General features: G+C 41.6%; 1 protein-coding gene across 1 annotated transcript in view; it reads right to left on the bottom strand.

The window, feature by feature from the left end:
* Positions 1-16713, bottom strand: part of ror2 (receptor tyrosine kinase-like orphan receptor 2) — a 34613-nt gene extending 17900 nt beyond the window's left edge. Inside the window, exons 1-4 of the mRNA XM_080018226.1 lie at positions 16536-16713; positions 10268-10333; positions 9678-9965; positions 8846-8876 (exon numbers count right to left, since the gene is read on the bottom strand). Coding sequence (XP_079874352.1) covers positions 8846-8876; positions 9678-9965; positions 10268-10333; positions 16536-16623 — 473 coding nt within the window. The 5' untranslated portion in view covers positions 16624-16713. The remainder of the gene's footprint in view (positions 1-8845; positions 8877-9677; positions 9966-10267; positions 10334-16535) is intronic.
* Positions 16714-19813: the final 3100 nt, after the last annotated feature.

The following is a 19813-nucleotide window of genomic DNA, read 5'->3' as shown; positions in this document are numbered from 1 at the left end:
GCCATTTATATTCCACCGCAAGCGGACACGGACGCAGCACTATCGGACCTACAGTAGGAGCCACTTGAAGAGGGCTGTCCCAGCCGGTTGACGGCCGAATGGCAACGAGCTTCTTGCCAGTTTCCAGCCAACCACCAGGCAGCTCCTAGCCAGCTGAAATTCCCTCTCATGTGTCCTGACAGGGCATGTTTAATTTCAACTGGTAACATGCCCATTCATTCAATTACATTGTGTCACCATGAGATGGCGCTAACTTCACAAAAACATAATCACATTTCTGAGAGAGATATCAGACTTTCACCCCTAACCCATTTCCTGAGATATTGTCCTTTGAACACTGACCAGAGGTCATCTTTCATAGTTCAATTGTTTTTTTTGTCATATGAATGAGAACAGGTCTTAATGCTTTATTTTAATCAACAGGGCACAGCTTTTTAAATTCAAAATGGGAGCTGTTTTTTTAATTTACATTTTTTTAATTACAAAGTTCAATAGCTTTGTAATGAGAGCACTCAAACTAGGTCTATGTAATTATAGTTTCAAGTTTATTGTTAAATACTTGATAACAATGCAAGCATCATTACCAGTAATGGTATCCTTCGTCTCTTGAGCCAACTCAACTTTAAATAATATGTAAAATAAGGGTTAAGTAGTGATTAATATAAAACAGTATTCAAAAACATAATTTAAAGAGTATTTAAACAGTTACTTTTTAAACAAAAATTTAAAATGTAAAATGGAAGGAAGGAGTGTAGTATAAGTAATATAAAAGTGTTTACCTAAAAGAAAGACAAAATAAAATGCAGACAATAATGACAGTGAGTCAACTTGATAGTGGACATCTTAAATAGTCGTGGGGCACAACAATGCAGTGTCATACTGAATGGTAAGATAGACACAGTGTTGTAAGACAAACACTGCAATAAACTACTAAGAGGTAAGACAAAACAGCTTTGCAAATACTTTGTACATTAAAGTGACTAGTTTTACTAAGTTTTACTAGCCCCTTTTTAAAGTGGCCAAGTGTGGATTAATAGGTTTTAGTCCTTGGCCTTTTGATTTCAAAATGAGGGTTTTTGAACTATCAAATTTTTATTTTACTTAAAATAATTGTGAAATATCACAACAAATTTCTGCTTTTGAGCCTCTGTCGGACAAACGGTCCCCCTTCACCCCCCATTTAATAGATTGATTTTCTAAATTCTAAAAAACAACAATGGCACAATAAAATGTTGCCAACTATTAAATAAATCGCCAATTATTAATTAAGAATTATTAACAAGACCTATATAATAGTAACCTGGATATTTGATTCCCCCTCTACAGAAAGGAATTTTCACCTCTCAGTGAGAAAGGGGTGGATTGTTCCATTGGGATGTGGAGATTTTCATCAATGGTTCTGCGTTTGCATATGTATGGGTTAGGTGTGTCTCACATTGACACAATGATCGGCCATTAAGTGCAAACAAAGAGACGGCCCAAGGCTTTACCTGCGGTCTGCTTCGGTAGTCACTCAAAAAATGTGTACTGCAACAATTAGAGACAAGTACTGTACCATTGTGTGAAAGTTTTAGACTGGGAGGCTCCAATACAGTGGTTATAGAAAAAACAGAAAGTAGGAAGCAATAGGTAAAACAGCAAAATCATGTGATAAACATGAGTAGAGAGTAGTAGTAGTAATAACAAGAGTAGTAGTAATAAGTAATAATAACTTATAAGATGCGCACACGGCACACGGTAGGACAAAACAAAAAACAAACCCTGCTCCAATTCTGAGAGTTAGGTTTACCTCTCACACAATGAGTTAAAGACAAAAAAGATGCAGCCTGGGGGCTTTTCCACGCGCCGGCCAGAATTACGTCATTGAGAGGGATCGTTACAGGCAAGATCTGAGCAAAGACTCAATAGGGATCTGCCTGGGCTGTCATATTCCAGCTGCCCTCTCCAAATGGCTGCTACTGAATATGATGTGCTATGCGGACTTGAAACAACGACAGCAACGACGGTCCTGTATCCGACAAACGGCATCCGCTAAACGGACATACAGGGACACAGTGGAGCTACAGATGGAGCAACAGGACACCAGACACAATAGACGCGCTCTATTACTAACTACAGTTTGTGCGTGTATGCATGTGTTGTAGTGTGGTGTGTTGCGTGACAATTAAAGATTCTTCTTCTTCTTGCAGCCCCTCCCCAGCCACAAGCGTGGACGCCTCTCTAGCCAACAAACTGAACTTCTTTTATGCGCGGTTTGAGGCTGGCAAGGCTAAGGCGGGGATGAGCAAGCACTCTCAGCTCTGATGCGTGTGAGCACCAGGAAAGCTGCGCGCCCAGATGGCATATCTGGGCAAGTACTGAAGACCTGTGCTAACCATCTAGCCCCTGTGCTCACTAGGATATTCAGTGCCTCCCTGGTCGAGTCAGTGGTCCCGTCCTGCTTCAAGAGGTCCACCATCATCCCTGTGCCGAAAAACGCCTCTCCAGCCTGCTTGAATGACTACCAACCGGTGGCCCCCACCTCAGTGGTCATGAAGTGCTTTGAGGCTGATTAAGGACTACATTTGTGTCCCTCTCCCTCGTACCATTGACCCTTTACAGTTTGCATACTGGCTCTGATCCACAGACCACGCGGTCTCCCAGGTACTGCACACCATGCTCACGCACCTGGATGGCCGGAATTGGGGGTATGTGAGATTGCTGTTCATTGGCTACAGTTCAGCCTTTAACACCATAGTACCCACCAGACTGGCTGTCAAGCTGCTGGAGATAGGAGTGAACACTCTGCTGTGTGCCTGGATCCTGGCTGTTTTACCTTTGCCTGCCTCCCCTCTCTCAATCCCTGACCCTTGGCCTGAACACCATTCAAGTGGTGCCTGAAATACATGGTAAAGCATGAGGCAGAATGCCGGATGCCCTCCCCACTTGGACAGATGGTGGCGGCCCTCACCACGATGCAGGAGCAGCAAGCCTTGTAATTCCAGGAAATGGTGAGGGTCAGCGAGCGGGATCGGGAGGTGTTCGGGGAGAGCCAGCAGGCCATCCAGGTCCTCATCCAGGAAGGCACTGGACAGGGCAAGGGACCGCCCCACCCAACCCCCTGTCCCCCCACTACAGAAGATGACAGGCGTTCCTCCCCAGTTTTGAACAGATTGCGCCCAGGCGGCTGGCTGGTCGGACTGCGAGCAGGCCCTTCCCCTCCTCTCGGGTGAAGCCCAGCTGACGGCCCCACCCCCAGAGCAGTGGATGAGCTACGCTGTCGTCCAGAAGGCGGATATGGAATGGGCCAGGAGAACACCAGAGGGCCACCGCCTGTGCCTCCAGTCCCCCCCCTACGACACTGCTGGCTGGCTGTTCCTGCACGCCCAGCAGCTCCTGAACACGGCCCAGTGGTGGTTGTCGAGGCGGTGGCAGCCAAACAGTTAATTGACAATCTCCCAGCCCGCACTGCTAGCTAGGTGCGTTGTCACTGACCGGGCTCCCTCCAAGTCGCCATAGACCTCGCAGAGCACCAACGAGGCCTACGCCCACACCTCCGCCTACCACGCTGGCCCAGACAGGGGACCATCCAGGGAGCAGATGCTGTGCTCACTCACCCATATTTCAGTGATTAGGAATAGATTATATCAAGTGAACTGTGATGCTCAGTTGGGAGAAGAGGTTACCCAATTGTTAGTCCCTAAAAAACGCTGGGGTTTAGTCTTCCAGGTTGCTCACCACGGCTCGGTCACTTAGGACATGAAAAAATACTTGAGCTGATAATGGCCCGTTTCTATTGGCCAGGCATCTGGGCGGACATGTGGCGGCATTGTGCCACCTGGCCCAAGTGTCAGCTGGTGAATCCACCTGCTATTCCCAGAATTGAGATCCCTCCCCAAAACATTGAAAAACATGAACTGAAAGTTCACCCACGATGACAGTCAGAATTGGGACAAATGGCTGAACCGGTGCGGGAGGATACCCAGTCCTCTACATTACATTACATTATTACATTACATTGCATTTAGCAGACGCTTTTATCCAAAGCGACTTACAATTATTCAAACACCGACGGACGCAGCCATCAGGAGCAATGAGGGGTTAAGTGTCATGCTCAAGGACACTACAGCATGCTAGCAGGAGGTGCCTGGGATCGAACCAGCAACCTTTAGATTACTAGACGACCAGCTCTACCGACTGAGCTACCGTCCCCCTCCACAGGGGGGGGGGGGGGTGGGACGTATACCTATAAATCCACACAACAATTAAGAGGGACGAATTGGGATCGGAGGTTCCAAAGCCGGCCGATCACACTGCAGCCCTTGTAAGTGACCATCTTTCTCCCGGCAAGAGCACAGACATCATGCTTTGCCGACGTGTTGCAGCATTTGACAATGCTGCAAATGCTGCATTGCTCCGCATGCAGCATTTGCCGCTGTCAGAGCCGTGCAGTGGTCAGAGGTGTGCCAGCAAGTGTTTGTCAGATTGAAAGAAGCTCTCTGTGGGCAGCCTGTACTGCATACCCCTTTGCTCTTCCTTTCTGTCTGCAGACGAACGCATCGGACTGGGGGCTCGGGGCCGTTCTTTCCCAGGAGGTCGAGGGTGTGGACCGGCAAGTGCTGTACCTCAGCCGCAAGCTTGCAGAGCGGGAGACGAGGTACAGCACCATAGAGAAGGAATGTCTACCGGTAAAGTGGGCCATCACCACCCTCCGCTACCTCCTGGGTAGGGCCTTCACCCTCTATTTGGACCCCGCCCCACTCCAATGGCTCCACCGTATGAAGGACACCAATGGTGGATCACCCGGTGGTACCTGGCCCCCCACCACTTCAACTTCTGGGTGACCCACAGGCGGGGGGCCCAGATGGGTGCCCACATCCATATCCTCCATCTGCTTCTTATATTTCGATACTGTGAAAATATCGCATATGGTGGCGAATATCGGTCCAAGCCTAGTAGTCATTCCCACATAGCCTCCTTAACGGAAAAGTTCTGTATGGAGTCTGTTGTACGTAATGCTCGCACAAGAGGTGTCTAATATCCAGGAAGAATAGGCAGCAGAACCTGTTTAGTTTATAGACCAGCACTTCGCTTCCCCATCTCCCAGCCCCTCCCGGACGGTCTTGGTCCCCTCCGCTGAGAGGGGACTAAGGCCCCGGACCCAATAATCCTAACCCAATGTTATTAAATCAGTGTGATAATTTTGAATCCTACATTCTCTCACTGTCCACTCACTCCGCTTGTGCCCGATGTCCCTGCACCGCACCCCGACTGTAAAAGACAAGTCTGAGTGGGTCTGAGTTGCATTTTTAAGAAGAAAAATAACAACATTTAAAAATAAAAAGACTTTAGACATTAGACATTTTGTCTAATCTTTTTTCTTTCCAAAAACAAAGATATTTTATAAATAATTGTAAAAAATAAATATTCGTAAAATTTGCTGGAAATTACACTACTCGGAGAGTGGGGAAATGTATGGAATGACTTTTACAGAACATCGACACCGGCTCCCTTTCCAACATGATGCCTATACAGAACATTGTCAGTAGATTAACGGCTTTCAGTGCAAATGGGAAAGGGGCTTGCTTAGGTCTTGAGGTAGGAAATTATTGGAACACATTTCCCGGAATATGGATCCCTACTCCCATTCACACATGACCCCATGCAGGAACGGTTCAGGAACATTGGAGGGGAAGACTGCATGTGTGAAAGGGGCTTAAGACTAATATCTTAATTTGATCTGCAACATTGTAAATTGGGAGTTATTAGAACCACAAATGGGCATGAAAAAGATTCAACGACCTTCCTTTCAAACATTTGGTCACATTATTCCTAACGTTTGTGAAGTTACCACTACTTATTTAACAACCAAAACAAGTCTTCCTTGCATAGAAGTTACAAGAAAGGAAACAAAGATAAATTAAGATGTTTTTCTGTACTGTGGTAAGGTAACGTCAATCACTGGGCATTTCACAGCTGTTTATGTAACTTTTGTTTCTGATTGAGCAGGACAGCTGTCAATGCTTAACTTCCACAGTACTCCTTCAGTCAATAAAAACATCTGGTAATAATTTAACTCTAGCTCTACAGAGAGTTTTACCTAAGATAGGATTTCAAAACTTCAAAAATGATTGTACATTGAATTAATCTGACAGTAATTGTATGTATTCAGTGTGTATTTCTATCAATATATATGCAAAATGACAAATAAAGAAAAAATGAGGCTGGAATTACGGCTGTGATGGTATTAATTATATCTTACCACGGTGAAAAAGCAAATATCACCGTGATATTATGGTTTACCGATGGGGGGGGGGGCATTACAATAACAGGATAGACAGATACAATTTCACAAAAAGCCACAGATATAACATTTCAATTAAGAATTATAAAAAAGGTGAATCATAATTATATTTTTATGTGTGATAATCATCCGCGAACGCGGTTCTCTGTGCGCCCAGTTCGCCGTGCCCGTTCAGCCAAATGAAACAACTAAAAACAGTGTTTTTTAAATTGTTTTACTCGAAGGAACGGTGAAAGGGCACAGAGCCATTCCTCCGTGCTCACTGTGTATTGAACCGTGAGATCCGTTTGCATTTAACAGCCGAATTCGATTCGACTGACAAAATTCTGAGTTGGGTACAGACATAGAAGTAATAAATAATAATCGGATACACGTAAAAGAAATCCCTGATATGTTTAATGGACTGTCCCTCGCCCTCGCGCATTGCGCGCAAAGCTCAAGTCATGAGCAGAGCAGTTGAAAAGTTTTGTTTCCCCAGAAGCCCTTGAACACTGGATGGAAGACAGTCAATGATGAAAACTAAACAACGATTATTGTGTTTATATTTCATATCACACACCATACGCACTCCTGTAACTTCCACCAGCAAAAGAATGAAATACAAAAAATATATATTTTATTATTTTTGGTGTTGAGGGTTATGAGCTTATCCCCGCTGTGATGTCACATGACTGCAGTTTTGTGGTAATGTGGTAATCATCACAGCCCTAGCTGGAATGTTTCAGTACTAGGTGGAAAAGGAGTTTAACTTCAATCATGACTTTGCTAACTATAGGATTGGTTGCCTGTTGTTTCTGATTTTGCACCAAAATGTTGAAGCGATTAATAATACAAGAGCGCCAGAGATCGTAAAAACTCAATTCACAGAAATAAAGTGAGTTTGTGTTCAATTACACATGAATTGAAATGCAGGGAAGTAAGCTTGGAGTCATTCATCAAGCCGTGCTATGCGTTTACTGGGTTAGGTTGACCACGACTGGTAAAAGTGAGTGTTATGCATATGCAGCATATGGACTAATATTGTGGTAAAGGATCAGTGAGAGTCAATTGTTCATTGGAACTTTCATACCACTTTAAGGTAACATTTGATAATAAAGGAAGCCATAGAAACTTCACAAACATCATCAAACGCTCCTCTTCCACAAAGCTTCTTAGCATTATTAGCAGAGGTGTCTTGCAATGCTGGTTGTTAGATGGCTGAATGTTCACCCGTGAAACAAGTTAAGAGAGGAAATTGCCAGGGTGAGGGACATTTTCCCCTCAGAGATTATGGCCAGACTGCCTGTTTTGAGCGCTTGAAAGCTCAGCAGCCATAAATATAATGATGGCATTGATCAACAGCAATTGCAAACCCCCACCACTATATCTCGGTCAATTTGCACAATGAGCAAATGAAATATTACAGATTATACTAAAAAGAAATAACTGTAGGAAATTGAGTGAATAATAGTTGAATTAAATGAATAGAGCAAAGGTCATCTAGTTGATTGTTGGTATGCATGTAACTGCGCTGTACTATATTGTGCAAATGTAATGTGTCCAGTGTTCCAGCCCCATTAAGAAAGAACCTGCAGGCACGGTCCTGTGTTTGTTTGAAAGGGAGAGAATCCATACAACATGCATTCCAACATACATCACGCACATGCATGCGCTGAGTGCAATGGCTGATGTAAGCTGCAATAAACCGTTGCCAATGCGATCCACATCCTGTTTTTAACAAGATACATTAAAAACAGACAGTCACAGAATCAGCTCCCTGTAACAGGCCTCAAAGAAAACAGTTGCTCGCAACAAGGCAATGAGTAAGCATTCTTTCCATGTCAGGACAGTTCTGTCCAAACCACCGTGAGCGTTCTGACAGCTAGGGAATGGATATATTCTGAGGCCTCTGTGATTCATTCTATGAGAAAGGGGGCGCATTAAAGCGCCATCTAGGTCTAAGAGACCTTTCTTTTCCTATCCATAGGTCCACAGTTGAAGGTATTATGATTTGTAGGCATGTTGCCGCAAGCCAGGTTTTGTGTCCTCTGGCATACCAGGGCTGCTTAAAGTGCTCCTCTTGTTAGAGCTCATTTTGGAGTGGCCCTTTTAACCCGACAGACAAATCATCTTAGAATAATTATCCAAATCTTTCCAAGATGTCTGTTCGTCCGGTGTAGGAGAATAATTTAGCGAATAATTTATATGCAAGTGTGATCGTGCAATTGTATTGACGAGCTACGAACAAAACGGAAGCTGCAGGAAAATGAACGGAACGAGATTCAAACCAGGCATTAAAATCTTGATTTGCATAATTTACAACTGTTCATATCACAATATTGTCAGACTTTGTCTTTGTAACCGTGCTGTAATGACTCTTTTGCACTCCTCCAAATCAGCTCTATTGGCTACATCCATGCTAAGGGACAAGAAACAGGAAGTCACATACTATTTGATGCATACTATGGATTCAGACATACTAAACTCTTAATTTGGTGCACTAAATAGTATGCTATGGTGCAATCCTTGACACAGCAGTAGCAAGTTACAACCAAAGTTGACTTGAACTTTTGTAATACTTACGGTTGGTCTGGGCTGTGCGTGGGCAACTGTCCTGTGAAACACAATGAAAGCAAGGTTAGGCCAAAGAATTCAATGAAAGTCTGTTGATACATGTAGATACATTGGGGAATGGAATATCACTTTAATAATGATTTTATGATCAATGTAGACTTGACGTCCACCTTGGTTTACTGAAGTTAAATATGTGTTCAAAGTTCTTAGTTATGTAGAATGAGAAACCAGTTGTGACTGGAAACTTATTGTTAAGCTCTTTTTATAAATTGCAATAGAATTTTCACAGAGCTATCACAAATTTAAAATTAGGGCTGCATAGGTAAACACAGAATTTGAAATATATTGTCATTGTTTTTTTTGCACCGTTGACTGTCTTGTACATGTAAAAACAATATTAAAAAACAAAATAGCATTTGATATTAGAGCCCTGATTTAAACATTAGCCCACATTGAATCTGACTTACTCTAGTATATCTTAGGAGCAAAAAGTTGACAATTCTCTTTGCAAACATATGGCTAGGGCTGTGAAGGTATGATTTTTTTCTGACCCTAATGAAAAGTAACGTATAACCACGGAATTGCGGTTCACCCAGAGGAATACACACACACACCAGACACACCACACACACACACACACACACACACACACACACACACACACACACACACACACACACACACACACACACACACACACACACACACACACACACACACACACACACACATATATATATTAGCAGTGATGATGGTAATGAGCTCAATACATCATGAATGCAATGAAACCGCTTGAACAAAATAAAAACAAACTTATAATATATTTGGAAATCTCCCTTACCAAGCTTCACATAAAGGACTCCAGTGGCCGAGATAACCCTGACAGAGTTGGAAGCCACGCACTGGTAGTACCCCGTATCTGTCGTGTCCAGCTCTTGGATGCGAAGTTTGGAGCCCGCCTCCGTCTTGCGAATGGAGATGCGTCCTTGCTCCTGTACCACAGGGGCGTCATTCTTCAGCCAGCGGATAATAGGTCGCGGATTACCAGTCACCTTGCAGTGCAGTGTGGCTGTCTGGCCCTGGTAATGAGTGATGTTGTTCACTGGCTCCTGGAACTCCAGGAAGTAACCTTAAGTTTGGTGAAATGCAAGGGTTTTGAGTTATTAAAATAAAACACATTAACCTGGTTCCAAGGCTTTCCCGTCTACAAAGGAGAAAGCCCAGAGCGAGATCTGTGATGCTCTTAGAGCTAATAGTTCAAGTTATAGAATAAAGATTAATAAGGCTTTATTTCCCAATGCAGGACCATCAACTTTTTCTTGTTATTATTCACTTGTCATTACCATCTGGTACATCCCCCGAGGAGGTGAGGGTGTATTTTTGCATTTTATTACACATCTTGTGCAGGATTCAACATAAAAATAAGATTACCTTCAGCTGTGGGTGCAGATCCACTTTGAGCCTCCACCAGTCCCTCTGTGTCCATACCTGGTTCAGCTGTGGGATTATTAAAGGGAAAAATACAAAGGTTAATATACTAATACACAACCAGCGTTGTGGTCAAGACCAAGAATGACTCAAGTCTGAGTCCATTGCTTAAGTCCAAGTCAAGTCAGTGTACTCCAAGACTTATTAAAACTAAAGCTGCAGCCCTGCATCTGAAATGACGTACTATGTACTATACTCTACATGTTTGTTTTCGCTACAGCTTTAGCACTTTGCTATGTGCGTCAAAACAACAATCGCTTCTTGGACATACTAGGCTGTCATATAGCCACACCAATTTCTTTCATCATTGCACGTTGCTGACGACACGGTATAGAACCTTTTATGGGCGTTTCACCCTTGCAAGTGTCATCCTTGTACTTTTCACCTACTATTTGATGCATGCTATCATTGCGGACAAAAACAGTTTGCAAAAGAGAAAGGAGGTGACACATCTAACATTACTAACCATTTAAAAGCCCAACATCCCAACTTGTTCAAGAGGTTTAAGCAGGTCAGGTAAGCATTGTAATCATGTAAATCAAATTCCATTCCATCCTAAGGCATCTTAGCCTTAGCTCTCTTAGCCTGGGTTATGAATGTGAACAGCATTGTGGCTAACATTACATGGGCCATAGCATCTGACACATGATGTTCGTTGATGGCTCCTGCTGTAAATTACTCTGAAATGCACATGATTACAAAAAAAAAAAACCACACAGTGTAGCACTATAGCTAAGTAACAGGCTAAAGGCGCCGACAGACTGCATGACTTTCTGAAACCTATCATTGCAGTCGTACAAACCGCCAGTATTTCCTAGAGGAACTCTTAAAGGCCTTAGAGTAGGAGGCAAGGTTTTAGAGTTAAGTTATCTTAGTAACCGAGTAGGCTGAGACTAAATCCCATGGCAGGGACAACAGCGGCTGACTGAGGCGAATCTGGCAAAGGTGATAGAATGTGGCCTGTATTAGATATCTAGAGGACAGAGCTATACAGAGACTTATTTAGACCAGAAGGATAAGGGAGCTCTCTACAATGCCTGCATTCTCAAAGAAGTACAAATGAACGGAATAGTTTTGATTCTTTGAAATCTATGTCTGTGTTATATGCTCTGCTCCTATAGTGTGTAGGTAGGTTTAATTCCTGCAGTAATTCAGCCTTTTCTTCATACTCTAGAGTTGTTCAAGGACTTCAGAATCAAGATAGTTCACTTCCTCCAACAAGGACAAGGCTATACAAAACTCTTGACATTTGAACGTACCTATTTCCACTGTCAAAAACATAATCCGAAACAAGAAGATAAATAAATGAAACAGTTATTAAAAACAGCCTATATGCATATTCATACTTTATATCAATTATCTGTGTAAAGTCAGTGTCAGAAGTCAGTGTCTGACTTGTGTCAGACACTGTTTTAGGGGACAGCAATAGGACAGCATAGGACAGCAATACTACAAAATTTAGCCAAAAAGGACATTCTCAGAGTTGCCATGGATGTCAAGATTCAAGAGGTTTATTGTAGAGGATGTAGAGAAGAACACAAAACTGTCAAGTATATTTATTGTTATTATTATTTATTACACATTATTGTTTGGTGTTGTTGTGTTGTACCTGGGGCAAAGAAAATATTGTACGGGTGGAAGGAAGAATGGATTCCAGTGGTTCCCCTATAATTGTACAGGCCTGGCAGGCCGCCAGGGCAACGAGAACCCCCAACAGGCCAAAGTTTTTATTTTTTAACGCCAAAATAACTGCACTGTCCCCTGAAAAAAAAAAAAAAAAAAAAATATATATATATATATATATATATATATATATATATATATATATTACAGTCTTTTTTTCTTTGAGTTTATTATATTGGAGTTCATTTATGCTATTTAAACTCATGAACATACCAGGGATGTTAAAATGTGCCAGCTAAATGACTGACTGTGTCCGTGTTCTCCATGTGAACAACAGAATCGAAACATAATGTAATGGCCCATTGAAAACGTTCGAAAATCTTTAATGTTTTCCAAAATAACCCATTCTAAACATTTCAAAACAAAATAAAAAACTAACGGTTCTGTTTTCCAAATTGGAGAGGGAGTGAGTGTGCACCTGCACTACCGCCACGGTGTGCGCTGCATGAGTTTCACTTTCTCACTTTGCGTCCTTGAAAATGGCAACTTCGCATAAGGTTCGGAGGGTCTTGCGAAAGCCCGCACCACAATGAGAGGGACGAAAGAATCCATGAATTGCAATGAAAGACGTGCCGGCCAAGGTGGGAGCTTGAGCACACCACCGCCTAGGCCCAGTCCGTCTGGCGTATATTTACTCATTTATACATTTATTTATATATTTATTGCCTCGTTTATTTATATCAAGATTTATTTCACAGTCGTATTTTTTTTTTTTGCCAGGATGAAGGTAACGAGCTCAATACCGCAGTGGCGTGCCCGCAGTATCCCTTATCAGAGTAATTTTAGATTACTGTGCTCACCGTTCCTGTGGGCAGTGTGAACTTTGAACGTGATTTCTACACCATGAACAAAGTACCGGGCTACAACTAACAACTCATGATTGCTTTTGATAGCAATCTATCTGCAAATTTAAAAATTTACTAAACAAAGACAAGTCTTCACGTTTGGTAGGTGAAAACAGACCTCAGGAACAGGCTGCAAGGACAGCATTTGGGGGTTTGCATGAATCTTTCAATAAATGGGCCTCCTGTGGCAAAATTTCCATATCCTGATGCCACGGTGAAAATGTTCTCCAAGCCAAGGAAGACAAAGTGCAGCAATGAATCATGCACAATGTGTTGATGATGTGCTAATGTTTTGCAAAGGTCATTGGTTACACAACTTATTTTTTGCAACAAATGCAGCTTATTAGGTCATCCTCTCCTTGTGATCACTTTGTTTTCAATATACAGAGCGAACAAAAATTTGAAGGCAAATATAAATTGCAGACCGCCTGCTGCGCTGTCTGACCGAAGCCGACCGCAGCAATATGCCATCCCACACACCTCGTCTGTTTAGGGTTTTTTCGGTGTGTACCACCGGGCCTGAAAAAAATTCCAGGGGAAACACTGGATTCCATCAAATATCAAGGGATTCTAGAGGCCAGTGTAACAGAGTAAGTCAGGACATTGAAGTTGAAGAGAGGGTGGGTATTCCAACAAGACAATGACACAAAGCACACCTCAAAATCAACCTTTAAGCATCTCAAGGAAAGACGGGTGACTGCTTTGGAGTGGCCATTGCAGTCCCCAGACTTCTGTGACAAGATCTCATACATGCTAAAAGAGTTGAAATACTCTTAGCTGGCTACATTAATCATTTGCAAGCTGTTCAAGTCACCAAAGGAGAAGTTAAGAAGTACTCGCTGACGGGGCTCTAAAACTTTTGCACGGGGCCTTTTTCCCTTTTTATTATTTTGAAGCTGTAAAAGAGAGAAAAAAAAAAAAAAAGCTTTTGTTTTTGAAGGAAGGTTGACTTTAAACAGTTTAGAGGTCTCTGGCCTCTTTTATTGGTTTTTGAGTCTTTCTTGGCTGGAACATTTTATTTTTAGTAAGGTTAAAGATAAAATTATAGTCCACAGGAAAGCGCTATTTCAAGCAGTTCTTGATGATTAAAGAATGAATAAAGAGTGGCATTGCAGGTTGAGAACTCCACTTCCAGATTAACTCTGTCCTAGATGCAAATGGCATAAAAACACTCTGTGTTGTATGCCAAGCCAAGTAATATGCCAAGTAAAAAAAGAAAACGAAAAAAAAGATTGAATTATAAATTAAAGATAAAAGATGACCTTTTATCTTTTCTCCTCTCTCCCACTGCAAATGTGCATATGGACAAACATTGAACACACATGGACACATGAAAGACGGATATTGCAGCAGTGGTCTGCATTATATTTACAATAATCACCTTTTTATGAAATACCTCCACACAAATACATACCAACAAGTTATCAATATTTTAGGTGGTGCTAGACAGAAAAAATAAATTATGTTGAAAAAATAATGAAAAACAAAAACACAGATTTAGGAATGTAGGATAGGCTAAATACAGTGTGCTTTTTGCACTGCTCAAGCTTCCACGAAATTCGGTTTGGCATCAATACCATGTCATTTCTTTGGTAGCGCAAAGATAAGATTAGGTTAGAACATAAAGAAAGAATAGCATTTTTTAACAACGTAGTAACTATTTGAAGCAGTGTATATTATATCAGCTCTAATAATTAAGAGGGACCCTACTCTAAGACCCTGGTCTAGAGATTTATGCACACCAAATTTGAGCCAGATTGAGCAAATGTCAAGAAGGAGTTCATAAAAAGTACAATACAGTGGATATGAACTATACACTTTAAAGTCACTTTAGAAAAAAGGTTGACTATTTTTCAAGCCAGGCCTTATTAAAATGTTGATTCTCATCATTTGTTATAGTTTATAGCACCACCATACGGAACATTATTTTACAATTAAGAAACGTACTGCTCTGCTACAGCTTCTCGCTGTGCTTAAATGTAGTCCAATGGGGCAATTATTTAAGCCTTTCAAAAAACACTAAATCTCATTTTTGGAAACAGGAAGCTCAAACATTGCTTTACTTGTTTTAAATAACAGCAATATAACGTTTTGTTTGAAATGTATTTTTACAATTGCTGTAGTACATCCAAAGCATAAAGTTGGATACAGTAGGTTGCCAGCAGAAAAAAGGCACAACTTCCTGTTTCTAGTCTCTGTGTTAGCACTGATGTAGCCGAAAGAACCAGAAGATCCTGATAAAATGTATGAAATGAAAAATGTCCAACCTAACCTTTAAGATGGAAATTAAAAAGCAACCCATGTTGCACCCACTCAAAAACATCCACAAAACATCCCCACCAGCCCCACCAAATTCACATTTTCAAATGGTTTCTTTACAAAAAATGACCCCTGGATATAAAAAAAAAACATGCATTGATGCAACTGAATTTAAGTTTGTTGGTAATCGCCGCTCGGACATTTAAAGTATCCGAAATAATGCCAAGAAAGAAAATGGAACCAAAGAATTATTTTCCAGCACACTATATTCATTGTGACAACCAAAAAAAGGTGGTAGATCCTGAGGGCCAAAAGGAAGTGGAGGATCAATTCCTCCACAAAAAAAGAAAGCGTCTTTGTTTGACCAACAGTCATTATTAACAAGTGAATCAATTACTGTGTCAGTGGTCTGGCTTTATTACACCCACACCCTTTGGCAAAAGAGCTCTCCTGTGGATACCTCCTGCACACACACACACACACACACACACACACACACACACACACACACACACACACACACACACACACACACACACACACACACACACACACACACACACACACACACACACTTTACCCCCTGGGGGCTGAACCAGAGTTCCTCTTTACTTTACCCTGTGTCTAAAACAAATTTCAAAATAACCAACAGCCATCCTTGTACTATGCTGTTTTCTTTTAGTATTGTTTATGCCGTGTCACTTTTCTTTGTTTACAACAGAACTACCCCCCCCTTACGCCCTCTGCCCCAGCGGCTGACTACCAAATGGAAGAACATGTGAAAACCCAACCCCCCAATAAAAATAAAATAAAATAAAACAACAAGATGAAATCTCGACATCGATCATCTGAGTTAAATCAGACATAAAGACCTGAAATCACCCTCGGGCTCTGCATCTGTTTAACCTATTTTTCCACAACCACCATGAACTTACTCTCTATCCGAAAGCCCCCCCCCCCCCCCCCCCACACACACACACACACATATACATACGTGTGTGTGTGTGAAACTTCCATAAGTATGCAGTTTTTACTGGATGATGCAACACAAAAAACGTGTTTATAATAAAGATTTAAAAATGCACTTTAATCTCCTTTTTCCCCACATGCGTATTAAACGCCCACTTCCAAAGCTAGGGCACAGGAGGGACGTTATGTGAATTAGAACCGTTCAATTTAAATTTAAATCTATATTTATTATCGAGGGGGTTGTTCAACAAATTGTAGAAAGCTTTTTGTTATTATCATTATTATTATTATTATTATTAATAATAAATACAATACATTCGGCCTTTACGCAGGGGTGTTTATTAGCAAATGCGATACAAAAAAAAATCGACCAAGCGTTACATTCCCTTTTAGACATTATACATTCAAATACATCTAGTTTCGGGGGGGGAACTAATAAAAATGCTTTAACTTACCACAGCATATCCAATTCGAAGCCAAGGCGACCACCGCCAGCAACCCCCTCAGAAAGACTACGCGAATGTCGGTGTTTATCCTCGCCATAACTTCTAACTCCCCAGAAAAAAAATCAACTCGAATGTTGAACGTAGTCGTTAAAATCCGAGAATCGTTGGAAAAAATAACTAGCGTACTGAGAGGTAGAGTGGTATCCGTTTATTTTATTTTTCTGGTGTGTTTTCGCAAGAGAAAAAAAAAAAATAGCCCCACTTTTCAGTCCCTTTTGCCCGATTATCCAAACAAGAACCTCTTGCGCAGCAGCAACCTGGGGATAAGAAGAAGAAGAAGACGAAGACGAAGAAGACGAAGAAGAAGAAGAAGAAGAAGAAGAGTGGTTTCTTTGGGGGGGTCGTTTGCCACACAAAGAAAGTGCCATATGGCGAAACGTTTCTGAAGAGGGCTCCCCATCTAGGGGCCGAATTCGGGATGGTTTATTATGGTATTATGGTTTATTTATTATGATTTCTTATGATGGTTATAGGTTTCAAAACATTTCCACATCCACGAAACACTTTATTTGATGATTTCAACAATAAATGTGGCCCCATTGTTGACGAAGGTTAAAAACAAAAAAGAGAATCTTTTTTACAGATTACTTTTTGTTGTCTGATTATATAAAAACAAAAATGTGATTTTGAAACAAGTGCACTTAATAATAATGATAATAATAATAATAATAAATGTAACTTTGATTTATATAGCACCTTTAAAAACACAGCTTCCAAAGTGCTTTGACAGATGAATTAAAGGCGGCGTATTCAGATCATGAAATTAAAAGGCAAAGGAACCTTAATAAACAGGAATTAAATTCATTCATTTAATGGTAAAAGCGGATAAAGAGACTAAAAACAAATAAATAGATACAATATGATGATAAGAAATAGAAATAAAAGGGAAAAAAAGTAGGTAAAAATAAAAATGGATAAAGAAAGGGGGTGACATCATATAAAAGCAGATCTATTAAAATGGGTTTTGAGAAGTTTAAAAGGAGTCACTGACTCTAGCCGTATCTCCCCTTCCAAAGTCGAGGGGAGAAAGGCACGGTCACCTTTAGTTTTAAATCTTGATTTTGGAACAGCCAGAAGGGCCCCGCCTGAGGATCTAACGCTGCGCACTGGCTCATATGGGGATCACCATATCTGTTATGTAGCTTGGAGTCAGACCCAGACTTGCTTTAAAAGTGATCAGTAAAATCTTAAAATTGATTCTGAACCGAACAGGGAGCAAATGGAGAGAAGCCAGGATTAGGGTGATGTAACGTCATCTTTTGGAAATGGTTAGAAGCCCAGCTGTTCCGTTCTGAACTAGTTGGAGGCGAGAGAGTGACTTTTGGTTGATGCCAGAAAGGAGTCAGTTACAGTAGTCTAGTCATGAGAAAATTAGGGCGTTGATTACTTTTTACAGGTCGCTATGTGATAGTATTGGTTTGATTCTTGAAATGGTTCTCAGTTGAAGGACTGAACAATTTTTTTAAATTTGTTGTTCAAAGTTTAGGTCAGAGTCAAACAGTACTCTTAAGTTTCTGGCAACAGACTTCATATTTGTGGACAGAGTGCTTGAAGAAGTTGAAGAAAATGATGTGCCATCCAGCGGTTGATATCATTGAGACCATCTACAACAGCAGCTAGGGTGTTTGGGTCACCAGGTATCAGAGGAAGGTATATCTGTGTGTCGTCTGCATAGCAATGAAAAGAGACATTGTGTCTTTGGATAATTTAGCCAAGAGACAGCACATAGATTGAAAATAAAATTGGACCTAAATTAGAACCTTGCAGTACACCACAGGTAATCTGAGCTGTCAAGGATAAGTTATTACCTATAGGCAGACTGCAAAGGTTCTTTCTAAAAGGTTGGAATAAAACCCGCCAAGTGTAGTGTCCTTGATGCCAACCCAGGTGTTAAGACGGTCAATTATAATGCGTGATCTACAGTGCCAAAGGCTGCACTTAGATCTTAAAGAATTAAAATTGCACTATGCCCCCCGTCAGCTGCTAGAAGGATATCGTTGGTTACTTTGAGGAGGGCAGTTTCTGTACTATGTAAAGCTCTAAAACCAGACTGGAATTTCTCAAAGACGTTATTATGACACAAACGCCAAAAGCAGGGTTGATACCACCTTCTCTAAAACCTTTGAAAGAAATGGAAGTTTAGAAATAGGCCTAAAATTCTTAAGAACAGACGGATCAAGGTTTGGTATCTTTAAAAGAGGACTGACCACAGCATGTTTAAAAGCAGAAGGAAAAATGCCTTTTTCCAGCGAGCTATTTGAAATAGATAATGAACTGGGTCCAACCGTGTCAATCACCTCTTTAAGGAATGTGGTGGGGACAATGTCAAGGCTGCACATGATTGATTTCATGTGAATGAAGAATCTTTAATTGTCACACACCACACCACACTACAACACATGCACGCACACACACACGCTTTGGATGGTGGCCAGTGAAATGTGGCCTCTGCATTTAACCCATCCTTGGCTTGTTCTTCCTCCGGGGGCACAGCCAGAAGCAGTGGGCAGCATTCATGGACGCGCCCGGGGACCTGGAAACGAGTGGTCATCGCTGGTCAGACGATGATGTGTGCATGTTTTTGGTGGGGGTCCAGACTGTCATTAAGTGGAGGAAACCCCATGTGAGCAGGGGGAGAACACGCAAACTCCACACAGAAAGGCTCCTATTTGGGAGATAACCCGCCCGGAGCATGGTGCCCACAGCGCCCGAGGCAGGAATCGAACCCAGGACCTTCTTCAAAATTGCTCAAATAACTGTCAATGTCAGTACTGCCATGTATAACCTGGTCAGGGGGTGTAATTTGCTGTCTTATATTCTCAGCATTTTTGGCAAAAAAGGTTTTAAAACTCCTCACACATCTCTGGTGAGGCCTGAGTAAGATGGCAGGGGAAGGGGGTGATGACGGAGTCTATTACCTTAATTAAAATTCTGGGGTTGGAATGGTTTGCAACAATCAGGTTAGAGAAGAATGCTGCTCTTGCTTCTTGAACTGCCCCTTGATAATTGTGCATAGCATCTTTCCAGATCTCATAAAATACATTTAAACCACTTTTCTTCCATTTCCGTTCCTTTCTCCTACATTCTCTTTTTAGGTCTTGGGTGGATTCATTTAGCCAGGGCTGCAATGTTTTATGTGAGTTTTTGTCTTTGTACGGGGCGCAGAGTCCAGGGCAGTCAGACGTGTCATTGAAATAGGGGACAGCTCCTCTGTGTTAAAATCTGGA

The sequence above is a fragment of the Zeus faber genome, assembly GCF_960531495.2.
Source record: "Zeus faber genome assembly, chromosome: 17".
Classification (NCBI taxonomy): Eukaryota; Metazoa; Chordata; class Actinopteri; order Zeiformes; family Zeidae; genus Zeus; species Zeus faber.
The sequence above is the reverse complement of the archived record's forward strand: the minus strand, read 5'-3'. Positions and strand labels throughout refer to the sequence as shown.